Raw genomic sequence first — 14,955 nt, forward strand, 5'->3', positions numbered from 1 at the left:
CCATGCAGCCCATACTGCTTGCCAGGTTTTGCTGCAGCCTACAATGTGATGGTCTCACTCTCATCTTGGCCTGCTTCCAAATGCCCTCCTTGGGCTGTGCCCAACGGTTCCACCAGCAGAACAGGTAAGCACAGCTAGGTGCTCTTCCCCCTTCAGTTGCAGTTGCTGCTGCTCTTCTGGGGTGGCAGGGCTGTGCAAGAGGAACACCGGAGATATGGTGCCAGACGGGAAGCAGTTGTGCTTCCTTGACAGAAGTGGCGGGGGGATCTGAGGTAGCTGGCTGGCTCTTCTAAGGTGCCTTAACTGGTCAGGTGCTCCAGACCATAGATGTGCTGTGGGATAGAGGGCTGGGGCCACAGAAGAAGCGTGCTGGGCTGGGGAGGAAGGGAAGTCCCTGGCCAACAGCTCTGCTTCCTTAGGAAGCAATCACTGAGATCCCCTCTGCATCTTTTGGCATGTGCACCCATTGCTCTTGCCGTTGTTGGTCTTAGCATGCATATGCGCACCAGAAATCAGAAGACCAAGGGGTGTACCTATGCGCACTGTGCAACTGCTCTTCCAGTTTCCAGCATACCTGTGCACATGAAAACCAGCTGGCTGGTACGCCGGAACCTGGAAGAGCAATGGGCGACGGCTCTGCGTGCCCTGGGAGATGGCTTTGCATGTCATTTCTGGCTCTCATGCCATAGGTTCGCCATCATAGTACCTTAATGTTCAAAAATAATAATTGTTATCAGTATAAGCAGAGATGTATTCTTCAAGCTTTAGTGCATTTTGCAAAAATCATTGTAGTAAACTGAATGCCACTGTAGAATACCATTTCTTACCAAAAATGCAATTTAATGGAGAGTAAAGTAAGATTTTACACTTAGGCAAGAAAAAAACACAAATGTACAGGTATAGAATAGGTGGTACCTGGCTCAACCGGAAGTAATTGTGAGATGGATCTATGAGATGGAAACTTATCAAACAGATGCAATGTAAAAATCAGAAATTTCTTGATAGTGAGAACAATTAATCAGAGGAATGGGATGCCTTCAGAAGTTGTGGGTATACCATCACTGGAGGTTTTGAAGAAAAAAAAATGTCCATAATACTATAGGGTCTCATGCTTGAGCAGGGGTTGGACTAGAAAACCTCTAAGGTTCCTTCCAACTCTGTTATTTTTTATAAATCTCTCATTTAGTCTTACCAAGAGAACGGTGATAAACAATACTTGGAAATGTACATTAGGTCTTCTGCTAGCAAAATCTCATATTAGTATGAAGGGGAAGATGACTTTGAAAAAGCCCCTCCCCTCCCAGCCAGTCCTTTCCTTGTCTTGTATGTTATGGTGATAACATGCAAGACAAGGCAAGAACTGGCTGGGAGGGGAGGGGCAAGGAGAGACCAGGCAAGACATCCCTCCATGTGAGTGACATTGAGTTGGCCATGCCCACCCAGTCACATGGCCACCCAGCAATGCCCACCCAGTCACATGCCCACCCAGCCATGCTCACCTAGTCACATGACCACCCAGCCATGCCCACCCAGCCATGCCCACAGAACGTGTTGATAAATTATTTGAATCCCACCACTGCACTGAACCAAATATTTCAAAGCTTCTGGAGCACCGAGGAAAAGAACGGATGTTTTATCAGTCTTCAAAATAATTTAATTAATTAATTAAAATATTAAGGTAGTACAAGTCTTGATCGAATTAAATTATTTACTTTTATTCAGGGAGAGTTTTTCATTTTAAGGGTCATGGGATTGGAATGTTTAAAAATTCCTCAAAAATAACCTGCCTGACAGCTAAGTTTAAAAATACCCTTACAAGGACAACTTAAGTTAACAAACCTGTTCTGTCAGCAGAAGCTTATATCTGAATAAACAGAACTTCAAATGTCCTCTTCTTTGTTGGCAACAAAATGTCTAGAAGAATTATAATTGTCCATTGCAATTCATTAGTGATATTCAAATATATACTTTGAGCAACTGATGTGTTTAGCAGAATGGCTCTTACATAAGGGTTCAGTTGAAAACATTTCTCCATGAAGGAAAATGGAACGAATTATCATTGGCCAGTACCTTAGTCTGGGAGAAAATGTTGAGTGGATAATAATAAGAATGGATAGTTACAGATTCTAATAGAATTCAAGGCAAAAGTGTACATTCAATTGAACATACATGCTAGTTGCCCTTCAAGAATGAAACCAACTCCCTCCACTATATTTTAAATGAAAGTCATCCCAATATGATAATGTAGCACAAATATTTTAAGTTGGAAAAACAAGTTAAATAGCTTGATTTATTTATTCAGTCATGTCATGTCATAATGTACCTGTCAGATCCGTGAATCTGCCATTCTTCAAGGAAGGATGGGGGGGCTATACTTCCTCTAGACTTTTCTATCCTTTCCTATATATCCTGTACCATGTAATTTATTGTTTTATAACTTCTAGCCTGGTGCCTAGAGGCCTGGCACTTTATCACTTTTCGGGGAATGGGTGGGGAGGAAGGGCAATGTGGACTGCATCGCTCAGGAAGCAAGCCTGAGAAAGTCTTCTTATCACTTTCCCAGAACATCCCTTACAAAAAACATCTTCACACCTGTGGATTGGCCAAATCCACATCGGATGGTTGGGAGGGGATTCTAACTTCTTTTATTCCTATTGTATTGCCTTAAGGACCCCAGATCCTGCTTTGCTTTCATCCAGTTATCACTTCTTTTTCAATAAAAGGATCCTTTTGAAATGCAATTTCAAGAGCCTTTACTTCCTTGATTAAGGGGGAAGGACCGGGTCCTACATAAAGCAGGATCTGCAAAAGTGATCAACCCAGGGAGAAATTTTTCCCCACTCTACCAAGGGCGCATTAGCTCAGGCAGCAGCTCTAGGTTCTGGACAAATCATGTCCAAACAGACCATTGAGCAGGGAGAAGCTGCAGGTTGGGGGGAGGTATCAATGACCACCCAACCGGAGAACAGAGCTGCTTGCCCCATCGAATACATTGAAGCAGTCCTGGAAAACTCCATTAATCTGTAATGGTCAATCAGAATTGAGAAGAAGGACAGCTGGGATGGCAGAACCAGGGGGGTTTACCCTCACCCATGGCAGTTGAAAGCCAGGTTGGAAACTAGAACTGGAGGCCCTATCCAATCAAGAGAAAGTGATCGAGGAACCATTGAGTGAGAGTCAACTTAAAAGACACATCAATTGACTTGTGATGGAAACGTTGGAGAACTTGAACATCTGAGTTGAGTGAGATCACCACCAAAGGGTGGGGAGAAGATGAGCCAACTGGATATGGGGGAGCCACCACCCCAGACCCCAGAGCCACTGCCTGAGCTAACACACCCATTGGGCCACTTGCCAGACCAGTGAACCTGCCATCTGTCGGGCCACCCCAGGTGATTGTCCCCAATCTGGGACAATCACTGGACGAATGTGGAGAAGATCACCCTCCCCTAAGGGAAAAGGGAGCTCTTTAAAACACAAACCAGTCTAGTGCAAAGGGCATCAGCTTGCTTCAAGTATGGGAAGGAGGGGCACTGCGCTGCTGAATGGCGCTCAAAAGACTCCACCAGGAATCCCAAATGCCCATCTGGCAGGAAACGTACAAAATCGACCCCCTGAGGGAAGGAGATGGCACTGAGAAGCCAAGGAATTTCTCCCTTCCTCTCCTAGGGGAGAGGAACTCTATTACCCACTACTTCCTTGATTAAGGGAGAGAGACCTGGCCGTACAGTACCATAATGACCTAAGCAACTGGGTTAATGTGCAACATGCTAAAATTACCAAAAAGCAGCAAAATCTGTGTTACTCTATTGGAGTAAGAAAGATTGAGACTGAAGCAATAAATATTCCAATATTATTGCATATGTTGAAACATCTATGTTGAACAACAACAGAGTTGGGGCTACACAAACTTCAGCTGGGATGATACTATCCCACAGTAACTATTATGTTTTTGACTTACATGCAGATGCATTGACCAATTCAAATAATTGAGCCTCAATATAATGATTATCTATGATTATTATTTGACCTGGACCCTATTTTGGAAACACTGAAAAGAAGCAGATATCCTTCTTTTTCTAAGCTTATCTGAATATGCTATAAAATTGGGATCTTTTATATGGCTTCTACCAGAAAGCTGTTGCTAGTTCTTCAAAGGGAGATAATTTATTTTTTGCCTATCTATTTATCAAACACTTTGGTTCTGCATAAATTTAATCATGGATTGGATATTTCACATTTCATTTATAAATAATATTATTCAAAGTCTAAAAAAAAATATAATAGCCATTTCATCTAGTCATACCTGACATTTTAAAAGGCCAACATCCTTTCAATACTGCTTTCTGTTGTGCTGTCCTATAGAGTTTCTTGTTCTTAATCACTGGGGGTTAGAAATTTTGATCAAGCTGTAAATCCTTACCACACAACAATAAACTATTTTAATACACATGGTTTTACAAAAAGGTTTCACATGGAAATAAAAAGAGGAAGAAAGAATTATATAGACTGTGACACAAGAGAGGGACTTGTACATTTCCTTCTTTAATACATTCAGGGGATTTCCATTTCATGAGCAATGCAATCAGGAATTGGGTAGGGGAGGGGGACAGGCATGACAAAGAAATATTTGTCCACATTAACGGAAACAAAAGTATTGCATATGTATTGTGTATGTCATCCAAAGTGTTATGCCACATTTCTGTTCATCATTACACAACTGGGCACTGATATTGCTTAAAGGAAAAGTTTAATTATTGAAGGTAAGTGAGGATTTATTTATTTATATTTATTCCCACCTTTATTATTGTTACAAATAAGGCAGTGAACATATCAGATGCACATCTTCCTTCTCCTTTTCCCCCCCACAACATCCACCTGGTGAGGTGAGGTGAGCTGACGGTGACTGACCCAAGGTCACCCAACTGGCTTTCATGGCTAAAGCAGGACTTGCACTCACTGTCTCTTGCTTTCTAGCCTGGTGCCTTAACAACTAGACCAATCCCTCTATGGCAAGTAGTGATTCCTGACAGTGTCTGCATAATTTAAATAGACAAATCCTAAATTTCTAAGGATTTTAAACACAATCCAAAATAAAATAGTTCAAGGAAATTGGACATTCATGCAGTGCAGTGAGAAATGGGTGCCAAAATGAAAGAAATCACATAATGATAGCATCACTATGCCAAAAATATGTTAACTGAACAAGTATGTACAAAGACAAAATCAGCACAATGTGCCATGTTTATATATAGTATAACACATTTCTTATTATCTATGATTAAAATATGCAGCATATTGTAGGAAAATAATGTACATTCAATGTCTTTAGCTGACTAATTCTAAAATGAGACAGTTGGAGTCATTTTAATTAGACTTTCAGCTGCAATAACTTACTGAGACCTTTGTAGTAGCCTAGATAGATGACCTAAATTAGAAATTAGATGTGGGCAATGCAGCCCTGCTAATTTTCCAGAGGCACAATAGCTTTTAGTGCCATTGTTTCAGCATCTTTTTGGTATTGTATTCTTGTCAGACCATGTTCTAAAAATGTGCAGTTATATTTGTTTTGTAGACTGTTGATTTCTGGGCTACAATAATTCATCTTGTCACCATATTATTCAATATGTATGTGAAACATTTTTTGGAATATCATGTGAGATATTGGCATTGCATGTCATCAATAGGTTGATGACACCAACATTTTCCAAAAGAGACTCAAGACTTAGTTATACTGAGTTATTCCTGGGTGTCCCAAGAAACCAGAGATTTGTCTCAGTGGCTCCTTTATTAAGGAAGCCATTTTTATCTTCCCTTTGTCTACTGTTCATATTTTTATGATATTTATTATTGTGACTCATTAGATTTTAATCTGTTTTTATATTGGCTGTTTTATCTATTATTGTTTGCTGCCCAGGATTGCCTTTAGGCTATATAAATTTGATAAAGCATAAATAAAAGCCTTACTATCCAAATCAATATCTTGAACATTACTTAACTCACTAATCAGGTAGATATGAACAAGCTATAATTAAATTCAGACAAGATTGAGGTGACATTGATGAGTAAAAAAGCAGATTGGGAATACTAAAGTTTAGCCTGTTTTCAATGGGTCTGTATCTGAATGAAAGAGTGGATCCATATTCAGAAGGTTTTCTTTAAGGCTCAGTTGTTAATGAACTTATAGATCACTTTTGTATGAGCTGTGATAATTCCACAGCATGCATTGGTCACATTCTATCTAGACCGGGGGTTGGCAACCTGTGGCTCTGGAGCCACATGTGGTTCTTTGGGCCCTCTGCTAAGACTCCCTGTTGGGTGATCCCACCACAGGCTGGCCCTGATCCTTGGTCTCCCCTTCCCATCACTCTCCCCTGGCCTGAGAAGATTCTCCAGTGCCTCACTCTTGCTGAAGCTTCTTCCAGCTCTTGTTGGTGCCGGGCATGCCTCGATCGCTTGCCCTCTGCCCCAAGACACTGACCCAACCTGGCCGTGACTGATTCTGGCCTCACTTTACTGCAATTTGGCTGAGCCTGGCTGCTCACTTGAGGAGGATCTCCCCACTCTTGTGCTCCCAGTGTCACCACAGCTGGCCAGGGGGTCATGAGAAGGAGGGGGGAGGAGGGTTGCTGGAGCCTTAGTGCAGGAGTGAAGTGCCACATTTGTGCTCAAGGCAGCCCTTGCCTCCTGCTACTTCGGGCTGGAGTTTGCGCCTGCTGGGAAGAGCTGCAGGTGGGGGGGGGGACACAACAAGGTGATGGTCAGAGGCTTAGTGCAAGAGCAAAGCAGCCCTGTACCTGCCTTCGCACCACATTTTGTGCTGGCACTGCCTGCTCAGAGTAGCCGGCTGTGCTGCACAGGAAGAGCCAGAGCTCTTCCCTTCCTGTATTTAGCGGCGGCAATGGCAGCTGCTCCTCCCTTCCTGAGCCAACATGAAGAAGATCGCGGCAGATGCTGAGCTGCCCACAAAGGATGTGGTACCCTTTGTGAGAGGGAAAAGAGAGAGAAACAAATAAGAGCGAGACAGACAGAAGGGAGAGAGAAATGAAAGAGAGCTGGGGGAAGAAAATGAAAGAGGGGGAAAGGAGAGGGAAACAAATGAGAGAGAGTGTGTGTTACATATTGAGACTGGAGCAATAGGCTCTACCAAGATCCTCCATTCCGGCAGGAGAATACTCAAAGTTGATTGGCTGAGCCATCTGACAACTCCCTATAAAAGGGGTAGCTGTCAGGCAAGCCAGTACTGGATGTGTATATAGTTGTCTAATAAAGAGCTGTTTGTTGTCACTAAAGCCTGGGTCTCATCCATTCACCCAATCTAATAGTGGCGACAAGGATCGGATTGGAAGACAACTAGGCAAAAAGAGCTGACAGCATGATCCAACATATGCTCAGTTGGAGCGATCATCATCAGGCACCATGCAGCCATTTTGAGTGGCAAATTCAAAGTTGCCTCAGCTCAGCAAAATGACTATGCATGCCCCACCAGCTCCCTACAATCCAGCCACAGAACACTGGGATTCCTACATGACAAGGTTCGAGTGCTTTATGGAAGCCAATGACCTTCTCAGTTTATGGGACAACAGCTACTGTGGGCCTGAAGTCTTTGATACCACCAAGGCACTCTCCGAACTGATGCCAGTCCAGACAATCACCTGGTCTGCATTACAGAATACATTGAAAGCTTTCCAAGTTTGTGTGGTGACATGAATTCAGTCTATGCAACCAGAAGGAAGGAGAGACTATCAACCAGTACATTGCAGCACTCTGCAAGGCCACGGTGTATTGCAAGTTCAGAGACCTGGATGACCTGCTGCTCGATAGAATAATCTGTGGCTTGTGAGACATTAATCTACAGTGGATATTGCTGTCGAAAACCAATCTCACACTACAAACTGCACTTGATGAGGCCAGAGCAACAGAATCGTCAACAAAATCATCAGAAACACTGCAGAAACATGGCAGCCAAAAAGCACACACAGCTGTCACAGTTTAGCACAAGAACACCGAGCAATACCTCTGACAGCAAGGATGAAGTTTGCTGCCCTTATTTTGAAAGGAAAAAGACAGCACATGAACCCGAAGGACGTTTTCCACACTGTGCCAGCTGCAGGGGAAACCACCAAAGATCAACCTGCCATTTCAGGGACGCCATCTGCCAGAGGTGTGATTGGAGGGGACACCCCGCCAGAGTCTGCCACGCAAGTCCAGCCAGTGGGACAACCGAGGCCACCCAGACGGGAGACCTGGAAGTCCCGGCGGAAGCAAAAAGGGCAGATTCAACAGAAGAGTTCCAGATGAAGATTTGGCAAGCCAGCAGGCCAAGAAATAAAAATCCGTGAGTCACTATCTGAATGATGGGGTCACATTGTAGTATAGAAATCGATACAGGGTCATCCTTGACCATCATATCCTGGACAACTCTGAAGAAGGCCATCCCTAGCCTCCAGAGACAACCTCCGAAGCACCAAGAACTGTGGCACAGTGACTATCAGGGAAACTGCATCCCTGTCCTAGGCTGTGGCACATTCTGTGTCCAATTTTAAAAGTTTGACAGGCCATTTAAACTGATGGTGGTTAGTGGCTCCATTCCAAGCCTGCTCGGCGTGGATTGGTTTGAATCCCTGGGCATGGGGGTAACCACCATCAATGCCCTCAATGCAATAAATGACAGCAGCACTGAGAAATTGATCCGCGAGTTCGAGGATGTCTTCAGCAGAGACCTGGGCAAGTATGTGGGGATTCCCATATGTGCAGATTATAAGGGCACCCTGAACAAGGCTCTTCAGCAAAGCGTCTATCCAATGCCTGTTGTCCAGCACTTACTGCACTCCCTTGGGCTGGGGAAAATATTTGCCAAACTAGATCTGGCACAGGCCTACCAACAATTGCCAGTAGATGGTGCTACAGCAGAGGCCCAAACCATTGTGACACATAGGGATGCATTCAAATGCACTAGGTTGCAATTCGGCGTCAGCATAGCCCCCGGACTGTTCCAAAGTGTCATGGAACGACCTTTGTAGGGGATACCAGGAGTAGTCCCTTATTTCGACAATGTCCTGGTATCCGCCACAAATAAATAACAACTTTTCAAATGCCTGAGGATTGTTCTTAACCAAATTAGAGAAGAGGACCTCCTTTTAAAAAAGAAAAGTGTCAAATCACGGTGCCTAGGTTTGAACTCCTTGGATACCTGGTGAATGGCTCTGAGATTCACCCCACAAATTCCAAAATTAAGGCTATTCAGGATGCCCCGACGTCGCAACCAGACCGAGCTGCAGGCATTCCTCGGCCTTCTTAATTTTTACAGTGTTTTTTTTTTTTTTTTTGCAACAGAAGGTGACTGTAGCAGAACCTTTGAATCGACTTCTTGGAAAACATGCCAAATGGACCTGGGGCAGATCTGAAGCTGCAGCATTTGCTGCTGTCAAACGACTGCTGTCAGCTGACAACCTACTGGTACAATATAACCAGACTCTTCCCCTGGTGTTGACTTGTGATGCATCGCCCTACAGGGTGGGTGTGGGATTGGGGGATTGTTCCACCCAAACTGTGAGTTGCAGTTACCTTACATGTAGGTCATCTGGGGATTGCCCAGATGAAAACATTGGCAAGGAGGCCAGCGGTGACGTCAAAGCGGAGCGAGTGAAGGAATGACAGCTCTATTTACTTTGCTTGGTTTTTTGTGTTGGAGATCCTGAAAACGACAAAGTTGGACCCGGAGGGTACAACAGGAGAGAGAGGAAGCTCAGATGATGTTGTGGAGATAGGCAATCTCCCAATCAGACAAGAAAAACCCCTTGAAACCAATGGAGAAGAAATCAGCATCCATGGCCAATTCAGAGCTGTGACGAACCGTAATGAGGAAGAGAATATAGCAGCAAGATAGCATCAGTGGTGAACAACATCTAAAAACATTTTAAAATGGTAAAGATTTTTCTTATAACTGTCTGAACTAGAATTTTGAGACTCTAAGTCGGGCTGGGACACAGCTCAAGATGAGCGGCAATAAGGAGAGAAAGAGCATGTGATTTCCTTTGGCAGCAGAGAGGCTTGGGAGCAGGAGAAAAGGAGAGAAGGAGGGAGATATTTTGACAATAAACAGAGGGAAAGTGGAGCCAGGTGAAATGGCCATAGAGATGAAGGCGTTTAGAGGATTATATTTGGAAGTACTACAGGATGGATATACGGCAAAAAAATCAGACTTTTTGCGAAAAACCAAAAAGACTACAAGAAGAAGGAGACAACAGCACTATATAGCAAAGAGAGAAAATAGGAACTACCGTATTTTTTGGAGTAAAAGATGCACTGGAGTATAAGATGCACCAAGGTTTTGAAGAGGCAAATTTTAAAAAAGTAGGTAGGTAAATAGAGGGATAGAGAGAGAGAGAGAAATAGATAGAGAAATGCAGTAGGTAGGTAGGGAGAGAGAGTGTGTAGGTAGGTAGACGGTTATAGAGAGAGAAATAGAAAGAGATAGAAAGGTAAATACAGTAGGTAGGTAGGTAGGTAGGGAGAAAGAGTGTGGGCAGATAGGCAGGTAGGTAGATAGAGGGATAGAGAGAAAGAAATGGAAAGAGATAGAGAGAGAAATACAGTAGGTAGGTAGGGAGAGAGTGAGAGTAGGTAGGTAGGTAGATGTTTCCAGGTGTATTTATCCATGTGCTGGAGAAGGAAATCGCTGACATTCTGCAGCACCTAAGACTTTGTTTCTGCTGGCATGGCACTTGATCAATATAATTCTCATCAACCAGTTAAAGAGCTTTCCAAAAAGAAAAAAAAGTTTTTGCACTCTGCAAACCTCCCCAAAATGGCCTGTTTTTTTTGTGAAAACAGGCCTGTTTTTTTTTTTAAAAAAATGCATGAATAGCCTTGGGGGGGCATGCAGAGTCCTCCCGAGGGGGGGGGGGCAAAATGGCCCTTTTTTTTGCAAAATCGGATCTGTTTTTTGTAAAAAAAATGCATGCATAGCCTTATGGAGGCTTATAGAGTGCTGCTGGGGGCTGGGGGGGGACAATAAATGGCCCGTTTTTTGCTCATTTCTGCCCTCCCTAGTCTCCAGGATGCTCAACCATTTTGGTGGAGGGGGAGGGGCTTCAGGAGGCAAAAAATGCTGTATTCGATGTATAAAGCGCACCCAGATTTTCAGCCTCTTTTTTGAGGAACAAAGGTGCATCTTATACTCCCAAAAATACGGTAAGTAAAAAGAGACTGAATAAATGGCTGATGCAATTTGCTGAAAAAGTTACAAGAGGAAAAGAAGGAACTTTTGGAATTCTTGGAACTTTGAAACTTCTGAAGGCTGACTGTGGAAGTAAAGGGTAAAAATGTTAAAATATTACATTGAAAGAAGAATTACAGAATAAATTGAATTGTGGTTAGATGAAATATGTATTGGATGTTAGATAAAATACTGTATATGTGAACTATTGCAAACTTTATGTGATTATATATGAATTAAGGACCTGTTAGATTAAATACATTGAATACATTGAATATAACAAATATTAGAATATAGAGTAGGTCTGAAAAAAGTAATGTTAAATATTGAATATAGAATATAGAACTATATAAGAGTGACTGATGTGAACAGTTGATATATGGTATTTATAGGATATAGATAAGGATTGCTAAAACTGTTAATTATATATGGTTAGTGAACTATAAGTGATTGTTAGATTGATTAACTGAGTCAATATATAAGAGATTAAGTTAACTGAGTATCTTACCAGGTCTTCACTTATATATATGTAACAATTTAAAAATACACACACACACACACACACACACACACACACACACACACACTCTCATATTATATGCATGCAAGTCTGACATATATGAACCAAAACAATTGATTTAATTGATATACGAAAGAGGGAATATATTAAAGAGGAACAACTAGGGATTGAGGGGGCTGGAAAGAGGGAGGAGATAAGAAGTGGGAGGGGAGAATTATATGTTACTTTGGAAAAGATTGTACATAAGATAAAAATGATGAGTACAACAATCATTATTAAAATGAACAAGAAGGCAGCATCCAGCCCTGCATCAGCAACATCATCGCCCTCAAAACAGTGTACAATAGAAAGCACGCTAGGCATTGAAAAAGCAAACTCAACAACAAATCTACAGTGCATGCAAGCAACATTATGATTCAGGAAACAATGATGAAGATTGAAGAAACAATTACAAAAAATCATGAGGAGACCAGGAAAAATCATGAATAAATCAAAACTGGCAAACCCCATACTCACTGATATGTCACCTAGTTGAGTAATGAAGCCTCTATAAGCAACCAACCAGCTCAGAGAGCACAAAGATCTCCACAGTTCAAGTTTGAGCTACAGATATTCTTTTCTTTTAGAACTTATTTTAAGTGCATAAATACTATTAAAGAAACACTTGATGATTAAATTGTTTTCTATTTTTGAGTCAAATTATTGTAAAGTATTTATAATTTTTCAAATAATTTTGTGAACCTTTACTAATATTTTAAGCTTAACCAATATTAACCAAACTGTTTAGATATGCTAAAAATTATATATTGCTTAAAAAAACACAACTTTTCCACAGAAACTATTGTCTTCTACAGCTGCCTATATTCGAATATAAGCAATTCAAAATAGAAGGAAAGTCCTTTTTTTGCAGGTTCACAGTTAAAAAAACAGGATGTGGAAGGAAAAAAAAAAAGGAAAATGAAAACATTTTCTTGGTAAAAAAAAAAACTGAGTTGCAACATATCATTCTTAGATATTTTATATTCTTTTGCTGGGTTTTTTTGAAGTGCTATTTTTGGCCTTTATTTCTTTTTATTAGAATTCCCAAGACCAAAGACTGTGATTAAAATTACTGTAGCTGACAAATGCAGCAGAATAATGCTGCCCTTGTACTTTCCAAATTAGCAAAAATAGAATTCTTTTATCTGATAGTGAGCAACTCAACAAATTCCCCACAGCTGTTTGTTGTCTCATTAATGGAAAGGACCAGATTGGTCTTCCATTGTCATGGTCTTCATACTGAGAAACAAAGAGTGTGGCTTCCCTAATAGAATTTGGCTCCTGATTTATCAATAAACCCTTACATGTATATAATATGGCTGGTTTGTCATGTTTTAACTTTCTTGAGCTTTAAAACAATGGTTATGATTAATTAAGAATCACTTTAGATATCATACTCATTATATTTGATCAAATACCATGCCAGGTATTTCAGCCAGTAAACTCACAGTCAGCTCTGTTTTATTAGTAATATTTAGCATGTTCTGATAATCTTTCTTTCTTCTCCTCCCTTCTCAAAGAATGTTGTCTGAAGGATATCTCTGTAAAATCCCTTATTATGAACTCTTGAATTACACACTCTGTGGAGCAGAAACAGAAGAGGCAATACATGAATTGAAGTCATTAAATGGCGTCACATATGAATCAACAGACAACATGCAACGTAGAAGCTTATTTTGGAATTATAGGTCCATGGACACATTTATGATTTCTGTTTCTTCCAAAAAACCCATAAATGATAAACAAAAGAAAGACACATTGACACAAATTATTCAATATCCAGTATTTGAAAGGCAAGCATCTGAACCTGTGGAAATCTATATGGGATCATCCATAAGCAAGGACACTTACCTTGTTCCTTCTTCTTGTAAAAGCATTTGTAAGAACTACAGTGACCTGCATATAGCTGGTGATCAGGTGCTACCAATGAATTCAATTAAAAGAGATGCTATTTTTGATACTGGGATATGCCCATTCTTGGAATCATCAGAGATTCCATTGCCAATAGATTCAATTCCAATGCTACCTGCTGAGGTCCCACAGAAACCATCCCAAAGGAATTCATCATGCTGGCAGGTGGCCAGCATCATGCAGCATCAACAGCCTCTCTCAAATTCAGTTCTGAATAATTATTTGGAGGAGAAAGTGGTAGAGTTTTATAAACAATATATTATGGATGTGATGGGCAGCGGCATATCTCCCACTCAAATCTTGACTTCAGAGTTCATAATGACAAATGTAGATCAAATCAGCATGAAGTTATCACAAGAGATGAACATGAAGACCACCGAAGCCAAAGATATGGTTATTAACTGCCTACTGCAATTAGCTAGTGGAAAGTTATCAAGTGAAATGAGCACTCCCAGTCTTCACATTTCTCAGTTCAGCACTAAATAAAGATCACTATATCTTGATATGTAAAAATCAATTTAATTTCTGAGTTACAAAACTATTAGGATACAATTGAAGTGTCAAATCTTAATTATTTCACAGGTAAATTCTTCCAGGATTTTTCATTTCCTCTTCTTCTTTTGTGTTTCTATTTTTCTTTCTCCTCCTTCCTTGTTAAATAGTTTTGTGTGTCTGCAAAAAGTTCAGTTAATAAGGGAGGGACTTTTGAAAATTTTACTGAAGTTGTTATTATTATTAACTATTATTATTCTTTTACAATCTATTAAAATATTGCTCGCTCTCAAACCTGGTGAAAGCTTCCTCCTGTGTATGGGGGTATCATTTGGATGTATAGATAATTTATATAATGTAAATTCATTATATATCGTAACAATAAATTGTTATAAAAATAAATACATTTTTTCCTCTTTGGGTCAGAATCCTATATTTTAGTTTTCAGCATACTTGAAAATATATTTTCATACTTCTTACCTCTGATTTGCCATTTTAATTTATCCTAGAAGCTATTTATAGATTTTAAAAAAGGATCCACAATTCTAACATGTCAGCTTATAGAAGTTTAAGAACGTATACGTAGACCTTGATTTATGATCATTTATCCAGTGACCATTTAAAGTTATGACAGTGTTAAATGAAGAAACTTAGGATTCATGCCCAAAGTCTTATGGTCACAATGGGAGCCTAGAAGACTACCGGTTGCGGGAGGTGGGAGTGGGAGGCACCGTCCTTCGGTGTTTCTCTTCCTACCTCTCGGACAGGTCGC

General features: G+C 40.9%; 1 protein-coding gene across 1 annotated transcript; it reads left to right on the top strand.

Moving 5' to 3' along the window:
- Positions 1-4,681: 4,681 nt before the first annotated feature.
- Positions 4,682-14,302, top strand: C6HXorf21 (chromosome 6 CXorf21 homolog). The gene is made up of 2 exons (XM_032220338.1): positions 4,682-4,763; positions 13,301-14,302. Exon 2 carries the CDS (start codon positions 13,302-13,304, stop codon positions 14,175-14,177), a length of 876 nt encoding a protein of 291 aa, XP_032076229.1. The 5' UTR covers positions 4,682-4,763; position 13,301; the 3' UTR covers positions 14,178-14,302.
- Positions 14,303-14,955: the final 653 nt, after the last annotated feature.

The sequence above is a fragment of the Thamnophis elegans genome, chromosome 6 (assembly GCF_009769535.1).
Source record: "Thamnophis elegans isolate rThaEle1 chromosome 6, rThaEle1.pri, whole genome shotgun sequence".
In the NCBI taxonomy this organism is placed as follows: Eukaryota; Metazoa; Chordata; class Lepidosauria; order Squamata; family Colubridae; genus Thamnophis; species Thamnophis elegans.

Coding starts and splice junctions, on each gene's coding strand:
- C6HXorf21 (XM_032220338.1), top strand. CDS start 13,302: ATGTTGTCTGAAGGATATCTCTGTAAAATCCCTTATTATGAACTCTTG.